Raw genomic sequence first — 15850 nt, 5'->3', positions numbered from 1 at the left:
TGTGCGTGGACAAATGTTTGCATCTGTTTCACCTTGGGCACTGAAACAAGGTCTGGGGACAGAATTATTGGCCTGGTGGGTCGGTATTGTAACAGCAGCAAGAAATCCTTATCAGGGCAGCATCTGCTTTGTACAGGGTGCAAAGGTACCTCAGCATTCTGAAGGGAGAGGCCCTCTGTCAGAGGAAAACAAAGTCTCTATCCAAAGAGCTGCTGCATTTAACACTGTAGCTGTCCTTCCTTCTGAGTTTGACAGCCCTTACCACAACAGCAGTGCTTTGGTGCAATGAGGACTTCCAGGCACTAACCCCAATCTAAAAAAATAATAATAATAAAATCACACCAGCTATCATAACAACTTTGCCTTATGCTGTGCTCATCATACCAACCAAAGCCACTGCTCACTTGCTGACCTCCTCTCCCAGAGCAATATTAAATATCTCAGATGTTGCCATCCTCCTCAAGCTCTGTCTTGTAAATACCCCCCAACACATGCCACAGACAGAAAGCCCTGAGTCAGTTTTAACACAGGGTTAATTACAGCAGAAAACCTGTTCAATTACTTGGTAGCATTTTTCATGTCTCTCAGACAAGTTACTGGGTTTGCAGTTTGGGGTTATTTCCCACTTCATAGTATCTGCCTTTCCCTCGCAGAGGTAAAAGGGAAAGCACCTGTATATACACAAAGAAAAAGATCCAAATCAAAGCACCATTAAAATTCATTCAGGGTTATTCCTTGCTGCTGTTATTTCAGTTAGTGTCTGATAACCAAGCTGTTCCCTTTTTTTCTTTCAAACACTTGTCTCAGTTAAAGTCTGATGCTGTTTTTCCTTCTGGAGAAAGAAACCCCAGAGATGTATTTTCAACCTCCCGGCTCAGTGTTTCCCAGTTATTTTAAATCAGGGACAGTTGCCAAGATTCACATTTTTCCCCTCACACTCTCAGCCTAAAGCCATCACAGATCCAGGGACGGACCCTGGAGTGGTTTTTACAGCACTGTTCCTGCTGTCCTTCTTGCAGCCCATGAGCCAGCATGGGAACCTACACTTGTCCATCTCCATTGCCCAAGAGGGACCCATTGTCCAGGTAAGAGAAGGTTTGGCAGATTTTAAAACATATTTAAGAAAAAAAAAAAATAAACTTTATCTTTCAATAGGTAGAGTTATTGAGTTCCAGGTTTTGATTCTCACACCTGTACCTGAGTTTAGTCTTCCAAGGCAGAGTAACCCCAGGAGCCTACACATGCACCAGGATTTTTTCCCTTTTTAAATAAGCTGGATCAAGAGGCAAAAGCCACAGTTTCTCCAGGGTGCTGGGTCATGTTTCAGAAGGTTAGACATGTGTCAATCATTCCTGGACAGAACTCATGCACCACGTCTCACTGGCCAACATAAACAGCCCCTTCCAGAAATCCCCTGAAAGTGTTGTTGATGCAGCCCTGCTGTGTTACCTGTTTAGCCTGCTGGCTCTGTTACTCTCCTTGGAAAAATATTTTCACCCACAGGGAATATTTTGCCCAAGCTGTTTTCTCTGCCTTATTTCTGCAATCTGCTGAAGTGGTGTCAGTAGTCAGAAGTTTTGTAGAGACAAAGCCAAGCCTGAGGAGAAACTTGTGGGTGACATCCCTCATTCACCTTGTCTCCAGGGTGGATGGACAGTGTGCCTGGAGCAGGGGGAACACCTGGTCACCAGCAGCACTGGTTGTAGCCACCTTTGCTGCCCACTGTGCTCCTCATGGAGCAGCTCCTTCCTTGCAGCAGGCAATGCCATAGGCAGCAAACAAATGCTGACAGAATGAACTTGCCATTTTCCATTTCACCAAAATGATCCTTCTGCCTCAGGAGACAGAAGCAGAGACAGAGGAAGGAAGGTGTCACCCATTTCCCTACAAAGTACTCCAGATTTCAGGGGATCACTGAGACAAACAGAAAACTGTCACTATGCAGAGTGTGAAAGAAGCAATCTCCCAGTGCAGAAGGTCCAGCAATGCACTACCCCTGAGCTGAATCAAGAGCCAAATATGACTTTTCAGTCTTCACATTCACTGCCCCCAGGCTATGTTACATTTTGTCCTGTGGACCTTGGTGCATTTGAGATTCCTAAAGAGTCATTTTATAAATGTTCCCATAAATATCCAGTCCTTCAAAGTACTGAGCCTTCCTGCCATAAGTGGGAACAGAAGAAAGGACTTGCTGCCTGTGGAGACACTGTGATATTCCACAAGCACAGCCCATGCTCCTCTAAGAATTTAAACCATCACAATTTTTTCCAGGTTGGCTTCCTGCCCAAGTTTCCTCCCCAAAACATCCACAGCAAGGTCAGAGGAGCTCTCCCCCAGCACAAGGGAGTTACCAGGCTGGGAGCAAAGGAGGACAAGGATGGGCCAGTGAGGGGGTCAAGTTCAGTCATCTTCAGCTGCCATGAAATCACACCTGAGAAGGATTTACTGCCAGCATCTGAGCGGCTGCAGTCAGGCAAAGGAAGGGGGGTCCTATTTGTGCATCTAATGACCCAACTTAGCAGGACAGAAACCAAGTGCTTGACCTTTCTCAACATCATGTGAAGCAAATGCTCCATATGACACGGCTCCAGCATTATCTACCAGGCACAGGTGCACGACTGCAATTAGAAATGACCGGCATTTCACACATAACAGCACCTTTCAACCCAACTCAGCCCATCCAAAACCACTCTGAGCCTCAATTACCATTTTCTTCCCACCCAGCCTCCCCAGCTCCTGCAGCACCAAATAATTCCCCGTGAAGTCTCACAGCTGTTATTTGAAAATCAAACTGGAAGTCGCGACACCTCGCTGCACGCTGGTGGATCTGAGACTTGGCATTTGGTTTATCCCGACACCATTCCTCACCCCCATCCCTAAACCAACTTCCGCGGAGAACAATGCCGCCCGTCTGTGTCCACAGCAGATTTATTCCCCCCTTCCCAGCAGCTCACAACGCCCACACCTTCAAGGGGCAGTAGCTGCTTGAAGCAAAGGGTTCCTTCTGGTTTCTGGAAAGAAAAGGCTGCCCTCTATAATCAGGGTATTGTTCTCCATAAATGGAGCCAGACTCTGTAAACACTCTGCGCAGCGCTGGGAGGGAGAATGCCAGCGTGTGTATACATACATGTGGGGAATGTGTCTTGTTCTAAACAACAGTAAATTATGTTAATTCATTTCCTCTGCCTAAACAGTGCTAATAAGCTTCGGGAAAGGAGGAGGAAAAAGTAAACAAGAGTCCATTACAAAAAGGTGAGGGGGAGAGGTAACCAAATAACTCCACCAAATGTCTCCTCTGTGGAAGGACATTCACGTTACAGCTCGGACAGGCTTCACACAGCCCTCCCTGCGTCCTGATGGAGGTGGAAATGGAACAGCAACAATTTCTGTCTTTTCTTTCATAAGGTTTCAGCCTGTTTGCACGAGTTCAATCCTGTGAAATGGGAAATGAGCCCCCACCAGTGCCCTGATCCACAGCGACTGCATCCCTGGGGGCTTTGCACTGCATGTGATGCGAGCGCTCCGGTGACCAAAGCCAACACGAATAGTCAGAGCCTATTTGTGATTTTCTAACAGGAAAATAATTTCACTAAGCAAACTGCCATGCTTTGACTCAAAACCCTGATTAGCACAGTTTGAAAACAGGGCAGCATACTGTTCTGGGAATTAACTTGCTTGACCCCTAGTCTATAATGGCACTCAAATAATCTGTGAGTCAGACCAAGTTGAAAAACTCTTGCAAGACCACACTGAAAGAATTTACTGGATTTATTGGATTTTCTAAGATAAAAGAAAAATAAGCTTGGAACTCCACTTTGTCTGTAGCCTTCAGAAAGACAAGCTTTTTCTCCTGACAGTATCTAGAAGAGGAAGACTGCCTATGCTGAGAAGCACTTTTGGGGTCTCTTTTTAATGTACTGGAAACTCTCAATAAATAGTCATAATTATTACAAATATGCAGGCCAATTGCTATGATTACTTTTGAGCAGCACCTTGCAGTACCTTTCTTCTTTGCTATTGATGGTAAAGGACAGATTCCTAACCCTGTGAAACTACAATCCTCCTCCAAATAGGAATACTCAAGGGGAGGAGAGCCCTGAATTTAACTTCATTTTAAATATCCAGAGGCTACTTTACCAACTGCATACAAGGACTCCTAGTCTGGTGTTTCTAATGAATTTCCAAGGACAAGAATAAACCTGTGTACATCACCATCACAAAGTACTGCTTGAAATCCTCCAAATCCTCTGGCCTACTCCTGTTTGAGCAGGCAGGAAATCAGGAATAGCATTCTGCCTTAGGAATACAAGCAGGACTTTGCTCTGGTCTAGATAAAACACTGACCTATCCCCATCTTATGGTTTCTGCAAAATGCTCTCACCAGTCTCTACTACTTCTTTATATCCCAGAAACAATAGCTGTGTGCTTAGAGCAGTGGCAAACACCTTGAGAGAACAAATCCAGCAATTAGCAATCAACTGTCCAAATCCAGCTCCCTGCATATGCAAATATCTCCCTAACAGGTTTATGACTCCTTGTCAATCAAAAAAGGCAAAGTAAACACCTGCTTACTATCCTGGCCATGATTAAGTTGAAAGTTTCACTCTCATTAACCCTTAATGAAATTAGCCCTGGCAATACTGCATTCCTGATTGGTTGGGAATAGCAGGGAGGAGGAAAGATACTCATCAGCTCTGATCTGTTATTCTAGTTTTATATTAACTATTGCAGATTGTGATGAACCCTCCCATGGCATGGTGCCACCCTGCACAGAACTGAAACTCAGCCTGGTCTTACAAGGCTCCAGTTTCTGCTCTCTGGTAGGATTAGATATTTAAATCCTACTCACACCTACTCAACCACAACTCACTGAACCTAAAGGGACTATCATTCTGTAATCCAACGCTGAACATTAAAATATGAAATGACTTATCAGAGCATGGAGCCTGATCTCCATACTCTGGAGGAGCTGTCGACTCCTCCCCAGTTCTTCCATTTCAAACTGCCCAAAAATACATGAAACACTTCCCAGTATTATTCATCTGGATAAAGAGGCGCTGTTATCACCTCCAAAATGTTGTGTTCCTCTGAAAAAGAACAGGGAAGATTTAGATTCACCTAGAAGGCGAGCAAGGTGGCTCACAGCACCCTCTCTCTGAAGGGTATCCACACCCTGCAGAAGTTAGAGCCCCCAGTTTAACACTGACTGGTCAATGGCAAACAAGCATCCTTCCTTCCACAGAGAGTCTGGAGTATCCCTGGGGAGAAACTGCACAGTGTTCCGAGGTTCATCCTGTTACTCATTAACCCTTCCATCCTTGACACACAGTTCATACACCTGTAGCTCATCTGGCACTTGCCATTGCTTCGCCAGCAGTTACAGATCTGTGTTAACAGCTCTGACAACAACCACTGAGAAAAGTAACTTCCTCTGTTACTCCAACTCACACAAATCTATCAGAGAGGAAGGAGGAGGGAGAGAAACCTGTTCACAGTGCTCCCACAGCAGCCTAACTCCAGTAGTTTGACTTGTGCTTTGAGAGACTGGTGAGTGTGAACAGCCTTCCCTTTTCCCTCCTTTGTGGTTGATTTGGCCTCACCCCATTCACTTCTGTCTAGAACAAAGGAGATTAAAATCCATACAAAGCAATAGTAGAACAGTAGCTAACACAACAAAAGAACCCATTATACATTAAAAGGCTTTTCCTCAGAGTCACATATTGGTCAAAAGCCAGTCAAGTCTGACACCTGTACATGGGGGCACCTGGGAGGACACAGGAGACAAGAGAACTACACACAGACTTGGAAAAGCTGCATCCCAACATCCCCTTCAGAGCCACACACTGCCTGCTCGAGCTGCTCTCCCAGGCACCAGCAGGCCTCAAGAGCAGGGATACACCAACTAATCTGGACTAAATTTTCTCTTGGAGGTTGGCTAACACATTTCCCTCTCCAGCTTCTTCCCTCTCCCAGTATCCTGGTTAGAACTCACAAGCCCAAAGTCACCACAGAGATGTTGTGCCATTCCACACTAATACCTAACGTAAGGTCATCAGTTCAGGGGGCGTGTGGAGCAAGCCCAGCAAAGAGAATATGGATTTTTAAAAATGTCTATTGCACAACTTAAGTCCACATTTCCCCATTTGTCTGCTGTTCCTGTGTTTTTATCTGACAGGCACAAATACTGATGGCTCCTAAAATACCCACCCAAGTCAATGTCACCCAAGTGGCATCTAGGGTATGACACCTCTTGCATTACTCACTTGACAGGATACCCAGGATTGTGTGAATCTCTCATGAAATAAATTTGCCACATACGAGAAGAAATTATTTTGTGTCCCATCAAGCTGGAAACAACTTGTAGAGAAGCTGAGCATAGTGGTGCAGCCATCCTGAGAAACATTAACCTGCTCCAAGGAGTCTCTGTTCCCAATTTACATTTTTCTTCTTTCCTTAGTGAAGCTCAAAATTAAATTTGAACACTTAATGGAAGAAGTAGCCTGGAGTTATTGGCTGAATTTCTTTGTGAAAATTGGAGTAGCTGGGATGAAATAAGAGCGTCAGGTTCCTCACAGCACTACAGGATGCTGTGTTTCTGCTGCCATACAAAGGAGACACTGAGTAATCAGAGCAACCAACCAAACTCCACACAGCCCAGGTTTACTTGACTGGGAAGGGAGGGGGAGGGAAAAAAAGATATCAGAAATGGAAATGGATTTGGCAACAAACAGCATACACTCACTTACTAAACAACACTCAGGCAAGTCTTTAGCCCCTCCACACCCAGAACACGGCCCGCAGGATGGCTCTCTGCCTTTGGGGATAAACCTCTCTGCAGCAACCCAGAGTTTAAACAGTGAATTTCCAAATCATTTTCAGCCACAGAAGCACATGCTCCCCCCACCAGCCAGAGTTGGCAGTCAGTAGCAGCAAAATGTGCTTTTCTAGAATAAAAAACATGAGTCCAAGCCATGCAGTCCAGCAAGTGAGTGACACCCTTGGCCCACATCCCCTCTGCTGTCACACGTGAGGTGGGCATCACAGCTAATCCCAGTAAGTCATCCTTCAGGGATGGATCCAAAGCCTATGGGAGTGAGTAGGAGTCACAGCACCAACACTCAGGCTCTGAATCAGGTCCCAACCTGTCACAACTGGCATGGCTGCATCTGCTTATCTCATACGACATCAGGACAGCACAATCAGATGAATCAAGCTTGCTTTTGGAAATATTTTTCTTTTACCATAGTACCACAGTTGCTATGAAAGAGCAGCAGACTGAACAGACTTGCATCACACAGAGGCCTTTGCAACTTCTGCATTCACCACTGGCTACACTCTCAAAAAGTCCCTTATATGACCAAAAATGTTTCACATTGTTGAAAAAGGTTAGAGCAGGTGAGCACAGCTAAGTAGGTTTGGGGGCGTTATTATTGGAGAAAGCTCAAAGTAAAGACTGATTACAGAGAACAAGATAAGGAATAGAAATCCAAATTTAATGTTCCAAACAATATGAAATCCATTTTAGCTTGAGCAGCCCACCAGAAAATACAGGAGAAGATCAGATGAAAGACAAATTACTTGAAACAAGACAAAATGAGGAGGGTAATGAAAGAAGTGTGAGAAAACAGCATTTCCACCAACTCCTGAAATGCTGGAATATATTTGTACAGATCCTTTTGGCAGCATGGTTTTACAAGTCACTGCAGACACAAGCAGGAGCTTCACATCATAGGAAAATCAGCTGCACTGGTTCAAATCTCACTGAATAACTAAAGCTATGACTAAAAATTGTTGTGCTTTTTTTATATTCATCCTAGGCACAACAGGATCTCTGCATTATTATTTTCCTCTTTCAGTGGGAATTTTTATCTCTTCCAGTAATTAATCCAAAAATGCACAGGCAGACTCCACTGCACTCACACTATTCCATGATGAGTGTTCTGTGCCCAGATGTATCAGCATCACTTATGGTGAGGTAGACACCCAAAAAGGAATTATCAGAGAGGATATTGGAAAAGATCAGCTCTATCAGCCAATTCATGTCAAATAAAAAACTTCAGCTTTAGCTAATAAACTGACACCAATGGCCCCAAATCTTGAAAAGGGAGTTCCTACTTGCTAGCAAGTGTCACTTCTTTTTCAATTTCAAATTATATTCTTATCCTGAAAAAAACCACTTTCCTGTAATATCTCAAGCACCACCTCATGGCACATGAAGTTGCTCCTGTGGCTAAAACTCAGGCTTTGGAGTCCAGCCTTTGCTGTGTGCGAGTTCATCCCAGAAAAGACACATTTTGATTTGCTGCTTGCATCTTTTAATGAAGGTCAAAGAAACATATGGACTCAGAAAACAGAGTTATAAAAACTTTAGGGAAAATCTAGATGTATTTGAGCAATTTGCTGAATTTTGTAATATTCCTAATTAAAAACAAATAAAATCAACCCTAATTTTCCAGTATGACGCACGCTGAATTTTATGTTTAAACTCAGCCACAATTTAAAGCAGCCAACAGCCTCAGAAGAAGGGAGGAACCAACGTTTAAAAAAATAACCAGGATTTTCTTAGATCGTCATGTTGACTCTAGGTACAAGTCATGCTGACAGATTATTCATGAGCAAGCTCCCCAAGAGCAAAATCCAAGAAATGCCCCAAACTTCACCAGAAGATGTGCTGTGACTTCCATAAAATCTGAATCAGGCTGTTAGATCTGAACACGCTTCTCTTTCACAAGCGAGAAATTACCTAATCGTTCTATCTGGAAACAACCACTCAACAAGAATAAAGGTGTAAAGCAGAAGCCAATAACCATCTCTCTCACATTACCATTATTTATCTTTTCTGTGCTTACTGAAGGACTCTTATAAACCCCAAAGTTACAGAATGGGAATTCTGTTCATCAGAACAAAGAACTCAACTTCCAAGAAAGAAAAAAAAAAAAACCATCTCTAGCACCCTATTCCCTTTCCCTCAATATTAAGAGAAATCAAAATGGCACATAACATTATTTCTGCATGAAACCATTGAATTTTGAGGCGGCCCAATCAGCAGATTCCCTGTAAAGCAGACACCAAGCAGGTTTGCAAGCCAAGGTCGCACAGAGAAGTGCCAGAACAGAAAGCAATTAAGGTCCCGTTCTTCCCCTCCCTACGCAATGCACCGAAAATGAAATCAACATCCAAACTAATTAGTTTCCAGCAGAATATCAGTTTACTTGCTAACAGGAGGGTGGTTACTGCTCTTACCAAAAACTTCTAAACATACCATACAAAATCTTGCTTAAGCCACAGGACCAAGCCAGGCACATCCCAATGTTACCATATACGGTCACCAACGCGAATATGATGGCAACTTGACAGATTTGGAACAAATATTGCGTTGTCTGTTACTGAGATAACACAGGCAGGAAAATATCAGATTGTATTACCTGTGTCCAGCAGGAGGTGTGGCGTGGCAGGAGCTACACTGCTGCAGGACATAGTCACTAAAGGTTAGTGGCCCAAGATGGCATTAACCCCCGCAGAGGACGGCCAGGGCAGGCCACTGAAGACTTTTATGCCCACTATGGGACTGCTTAGAGAGAGCAGGAATGGAGTAACAAGAGGGATGAGCCGCTGGACCTGTTATCCCAGGTTCAGAGCAGACATTATCCGTCGCGGCTGGGAACCAGGCTGAAGCTGCTGCCCCACGCCTTGGCTGTCAGCTGGAAGGCACAGTCTGTCCTAGAAAACCACAGCACACAGGTTTTGTGCTCCAAGAATGGGTTTTGAGAACACAGGCTTTCTAGTCTTCAGCCGCAAGGGAAAGAAGGGGCTTGGATATCTATCAAAATAGCTCCCAAGGAAGACTTTTTTGGTACAGGCTCCCTTCAGGAGATCCTTAGCCTGAAATAAGATTGGCCACTGAGAGCTATTCCTAGACTAAGTTTTTTGGAAGGGTTTTTCCAGTGCATTTGTAGGTGTACACAAGCCCTCAGTCAAAGCCTTTCAGTGTCAACCCCAAAAGCATTGGTTCAAACCCAACCAGAGTTACCTCATCCCCCATCCCTTCAAACACAGACAGTTCTACCACCCGCACCTCTAAAATCAGACCTGATCTCCGTTTTACCTTTCAAAGGTATTGCTTCTTCCTTAAGAGTATATATTGGTTTGCTAAGATATTCCCTTTTTTACAGAGTTACATCTCAGTGATGAGATACACTGGTGGGACAGAGCCAGCAGGCACAGATCTGACTCTGGAAAAATTCCCCTTTTTGCAGGGAGGCGGAAAAAACCAAACCTGTCGCATAAACCCAATCAGTCATTCCTGCAAGGGCCCTTTGCCTTAAAAGGTGTCACCTAAATAAAGATGTAAAAATAATACAACGTAACATTTAACGCAAGATTGCAGCTGAGAATTCAACTGTCAGGAAATATCAAACGTGCTGGAGCGCGTGGGCAACTTAACTCTGCCCCCTTGTGCAGATGCACCACGGCACAGCCCTTCCCCGAGCACGGGCACAGCATTCAGCCGCCTCCAAATGAACACCCTAATTACAGCATCACCTACTTTTGCCTAAAATGAGTAGAAAAGAAGGACCATCACCTTCCCAGAGAGTCTCCTCAGCCACCTTCCTCACTTGATGGCCAGCCAGCAAGCACCTATTAAACTTCTGGTGCCTCGGATCAGGAGGTGCTGGCACACTTTGGGCCACACACGTCTCATCTGCAATCAGGACACAGATATTAAATGCTGTTTGACCAAAACAAAGAGCCCTTTTTCCTCCAGAGAAGAGCCTCACGACCTCAGGCTGAGATTTGGCTGAAGGACTGCCTATAAAACCTGAGCGACTGTAGCAGGTAATGTTTACACATCTCCAGTGGCCAAAGCCCTCGTATGAGGCGTTCAGAAAAACTCTGCAGGTACATGAAAAGCCTGGCACATTTTTCCAAGAACCTGAAATTATCCCAGTGTAAACACCTAACAACTGGAGATACTTGTCAGCACAAAGTTTCAAAGTTCTGGGAAGTGTCTCATCTCTACTCAGAAGTTTGATCTTCCATCTACCTCCTTTGCTATCAAAAATGTTCTCCTCCTTAAGGAAGTCTAAAGCAGGACTTAAATGTCAGAATTTTGTCTCTGTTTTCACAGCAATGACTCCTTTTTCTTCTCTACTTCCCCTCTCTTAAATCAGCCCATGAATGAATGACATTTTTCATGGGTTTGGCCTTGGCTTTTAACCTCTATTTCTAGATAATTTTAAATAATCAGAACCATCTCTCCATACACTTATAGGATGAGTTTTTCCAGCTCTAAAAAGTGTAAATAACCCAATTACCAATATGATCCTATCAAAGTTCTATTAAAAAGACCTTTCCACAGGAAAAATAATGATGCCCTGAAACTACTGCTGTTAATTTTCTGTCACTTCTTCACATGAGAACAGCCCACAGCGCTTCATTTTCCAGGGGCAATGAATTTACGAGCAAGACAATTGCAAACCAAATTTAAACAGGGTCAGCCAGTAAAGCAGCCGATACTCAGCTCACATCAGAGACAAGAATCTTTTTGTCTTCTCCTGCCCACTTCAGATCTTTTCCGGAACTCCACCAACTTCTCAGGTCCATTGCAATAAAATACATCCATGAAGTCATCTTAATTCATACACTGCTGCCCATCGCCCACAGCTTAAACTGAGTCCCCATTGTAAGCCTTGCCTGGAATTCAGACTTGCAGGAATTACAGCCTATATACTGTTTTCTTTTTCATTCAGCTTCCAGCCAAATCATTTTATAGTGCTTTTGCCTCCATAAAATATTTGCTTGAGAGCCAATGCCAAGAAGAAAAAAAACGCAGTGCACTAAACCAAACTTGGGTTTTCAGAGTAATGCTCCCCTTCTCCTTTCCCACACTCGCCCCCCAAGATTTATTTTTGGCAAGTTACAGCCCAAGTGAAGGGCAAGTTTAAACCTTTTAATTCACGAGTCCATCACAATGGGTGACTTGAAGGTCTTGCAACAATTCACAAAATTCTGAGACCACTGGGAATTGCAGCTGGAGCAATCTGCATCCTAAAGTTGTACCCCCATTCTCCTGGAACAATTCAGCCCCTACTTTGTGACCAGGGGAGCTGAGAGCCTGGATTTGCATTCAGGCTTTCTAAGGACAGCACCCACTGAGGTACAACACAGGCAAAAGCGCAGGAAGCGCCGCTGCTCCTCACACTCTGATCCCAGAGCTTTGCTAAAAGCACCTTGACGTAAAGAAACTTCTTTTTTCCTACCTCCATCATTCCCAGGTCAACGTATTTCAAGTTTGCCTCTGGAAGTGTAACCTGTTTATTGAAATCCGATCAACTGCTGGAGCCTCAGCACTAAAATACGCTCTCGCTGTTGGGAACTGTCATTTGTCTGTCACCAGGGAAGTTAATGGATGTGTTTGTTTAGTTTGTAAGTGGGGAGACACGGGGCAGAGGCTGGAGCGATTACAGGAGGGGAGAGGTATTTCTGATCCACAGAGGAATGCAGTAGCTTTTCTTTAAAATTGTCTGTGTACTCTTACACAGACACAAGAAAAGTTCACCTGTGCCTAACAGACCTCAGCAAAGCCACAGTGACCGCGCTGCATCCCGAACGACGGCCCAAAACCATGCAGGTAAGGAGGCACCACACATGGGCACGAACCTGCTCCTCTGTGCAAACAGAAAATGTGCAGGGGACGAGTCCCTGCGGACAGCAGCTCCCCTGGGGGGTCTCCTCCGGGGGTACCGCGGGTGTTTGGGGAGCCCACAGAGCAGAGGGAAGGGGAGAGTCACAGGCTGATCACACCGAGCGCCGTCCCCTTACCTCTCGCCGAGTCCGAAAATGCAATTATCCCTGCCAGAAGGAGCGCCAGCTGCAATTCCATTTTGAAAAGCAGATCCCGCCGTATCGCACAGGGTACTGTCCTCTCAAACCTGGAGTCAGGAAAAAGGAGAGCAAAATAGTTACTGGGGGGGAAAAACTGAATGACTCTCAACTTTGCGGAGTTTTAAATCCTATTGAGAAGGCTGACAAGAAGAAACAGCAAATGGAAGAGCAACATACTTGTAATTCATTCCTTGGTGCTCAGTAAGTAAAACTTTGCCCTCCTCTCTGCTTTAGTCTGATATAAATCAAGAACCCACTGAGGCCAGTAAGCTCCTCTAAGTTTACAGTTAACGCATAATTCTTTGGTATCCTGTACAGAACCAGTCTGGAAGGCAAACAAAACGCTAGCAAGTGGCCATAAAACAAGATTTCAGGTTAACAATTTGCGGAGGAACTTGATGGAAGGGGGGAGGAGGAATGTTACCTCTCCCATCAGCAGCCCAGGAAACTTTGTGTTGCTGCTGCAGTGCCCCTCAGCCAGGCTCCGCTCTGGGTACGCGCCTTCCTCCACTCCGAGCCTTCTCTGCACAGCACTGATTCCTCCTTTCCTCTTCTTCCCCCCCTCGCCACGCTCCCCCCACCGCCAGCCCCACTTGTTTCCGTGGGCTCCAGAGGTGCGTCCCAAAGCGCAACCGCACTTAATTACCCAGATTCTTGAAGATGCCTTCGCTGTGATACGCACACCCGGGGAAGATCAGGTTTACATTAATTACACCCTGTTCTCCTCCTAAAACTCTCACTCTCTAAACACTGTCTGGATTCCTCACCCTTGTAAACTCCCCGGTTTAAACACCCCGTGCCCCCAGGACACACAACAACCCGCGTACAGCATCCAGCACAGCAAGCGCGGCCGCTCGGTTCGCGGCGGGCAGCGGCGGCGGGGGGCGGCGGGGGGCGGCGGGGGGCGGCAGGGCTCTCCTCCCGGGGCTCTCCCGGGGCTCTCCCCCCGGGGCTCTCCTCCCGGGGCTCTCCTCCCGGGGCTCTCCTCCCGGGGCTCTCCTCCCGGGGCTCTCCTCCCGGGGCTCTCCTCCCGGGGCTCTCCCGGGGCTCTCCCCCCGGGGCTCTCCTCCCGGGGCTCTCCTCCCGGGGCTCTCCCCCCGGGGCTCTCCCGGGGCTCTCCTCCCGGGGCTCTCCTCCCGGGGCTCTCCCCCCGGGGCTCTCCTCCCGGGGCTCTCCCCCCGGGGCTCTCCCGGGGCTCGGCGGTAACGGGATATTCGCCGCCGAGACTCGGGGTCGCGGCAGGGAGGGACGAGCGGGGGGACACCCGGCGTGATGCCACCTGGTGCTGCGCTGGCGGCTCCCAGCTGTGCGCTACGCGGCCCCGGCGCGGTGTCCCGGCCCGGGCTGGCGGCTCGGGAGACACTTACCTTGGCTGCTGCCGGGCTCTAACACCGCGCTCTGGAGCCCATCCCCGCCGCTCGCCGCCTCATGCCCTCCGCGGCCCCGGCGCCCTGCGGGCGCTCCGCCGCCGGCCTCTACCTCATGCCCCCCTCCCCGGGTGCCGGGGGCTGCCTGGGGGTGCCCTCCCCACGGAGCGGCTCTGCCCCTTCACCGCCTGTTTAACAACCTCCCCCCTTCGCCCCCGCGGGCGATTTTTTTTCCACTCGAGAGTTACGGGCGAGGAGGTCAGGGAAAGGGGGAAACCTTGTAAATTATTTTTTTCCTGCTTTCCGGGCCGGGCTGAGCGTGTGTGTGCGGGGAGGGACAGCGGGGACCTGCCAGAGCCTCCGGGGCTCCGCGCCGCGGGATGCCCGGTGATGCCGTCCGGCGGCTCGCCCAGCCGGAATCCCGTTTAAGGAGCGAGGGGAGGAGGGGAAAGGGGCTGGGGAAGGGGAGGGGAGGGGGGGGGGGGAGAGCCGGGGAGAGAGAAACGGCGATAAAGCAACTTTCCCTGCAGGGCTTTGTGGCGGTGGGGGCCGAGCCGCCGCGGAGGGCGGCGCGGAGCCGCCCCGCTCCAAACTTCGCACCAATCCCCGGGAGCCCCCGGCAGCCCCCGCCCTCCGCCGGCCCCGCTCCCCTTAACCCTTTGCGGGCGGCAGCGGCGGCTGCGGAGCGCTCAGCGCCGGGAGCGGGGAGCGCGTCCCGCCGGCCCCGCCGCTGCCGAGCCTGGCACCCCCGGCCGGGCTCGCCGTGCCCCGGAGCGCTCCCCTCCCCTGTGGAGACCTGCGAGCCCCCCTGCACCCCAGAACCCGTCCCGGCCAAAGCACCCCTGTGCCCAGGCCGGGAGAGAGCCCCGGGCCTGGGAACCCACCGCGCAGGCAGCGGGGCACAGACCGGGGCAGCTGCCCCCTTTTCATCTCTCGGCTTGGCTGCAAATGATGCCAGAAAGAAGCTGGCCCGGACTAAGCTAAACCAAGTGGAAAATAAACTGTGGAGATGTCAGCTCCTTTTATTAAGTGTTACAATTATTTATTATTTACTTTCAAACATGACTCGGCTGATGCTTCCGCTCTTACAGCAAATCGCTCTTCACACAGGATCAAAACCAACCTGGCAGAATTCACCAAACAGACTAAACAAACGACAAGAAAAAATACTGCCTCGATAGCTAAACTTTTTGTATCTCAAAAGAAACATCGTTGCTGTTAATGTTATAGCTTCTTAGATCTCTTACTTGATAGGCTCCAGCATGAAGACCTCGTTGAAAACAAAGTTATCTCAGTGCTAGTTCAGTGTGATAGGCAGCAGGAGAACGCCTGAACCCAAGCCAAGAATTAGTTTGGACATCTATCTTATCTATTTTGTTAGGATTATGAAATCACACCCTCTATTTTTATTGTTTTTACTAAATATTTTTACTGAGTGGTTCCTGACAACATTAAATCTTGATACACAAAATCAATGTGAAAAACATCTAAGATTAAACACATAAACCACTTGAGCCAGAAACAAAGTGTCTGACAACACTGTTTTTGTATTTTACATACTTATATCATCATTTTTATCATTTTATCTGAGAAATCCC

The 15850-nt window shown here is 47.4% G+C and overlaps 1 protein-coding gene across 5 annotated transcripts in view; it reads right to left on the bottom strand.

Annotated features, from left to right (window-relative positions):
• The window catches only part of FGFRL1 (fibroblast growth factor receptor like 1), a 168191-nt gene extending 153517 nt beyond the window's left edge, over positions 1-14674 (bottom strand). The window contains exons 1-2 of one of the 5 annotated variants that reach the window (XM_086888654.1): positions 14253-14674; positions 12823-12932 (exon numbers count right to left, since the gene is read on the bottom strand). In XM_086888654.1, the coding sequence (XP_086744780.1) occupies positions 12823-12883 (61 nt within the window). In that variant the 5' untranslated portion in view covers positions 12884-12932; positions 14253-14674. The other 4 variants (XM_086888655.1, XM_086888658.1, XM_023925683.2 and 1 more) reach the window with 4 other exon arrangements.
• Positions 14675-15850: the final 1176 nt, after the last annotated feature.

This window comes from Cyanistes caeruleus, chromosome 5 (assembly GCF_971803275.1).
Source record: "Cyanistes caeruleus chromosome 5, bCyaCae1.hap1.1, whole genome shotgun sequence".
In the NCBI taxonomy this organism is placed as follows: domain Eukaryota; kingdom Metazoa; phylum Chordata; class Aves; order Passeriformes; family Paridae; genus Cyanistes; species Cyanistes caeruleus.
Note: the sequence above shows the minus strand (reverse complement) of the source record. Positions and strands in the feature narration are given on the sequence as shown.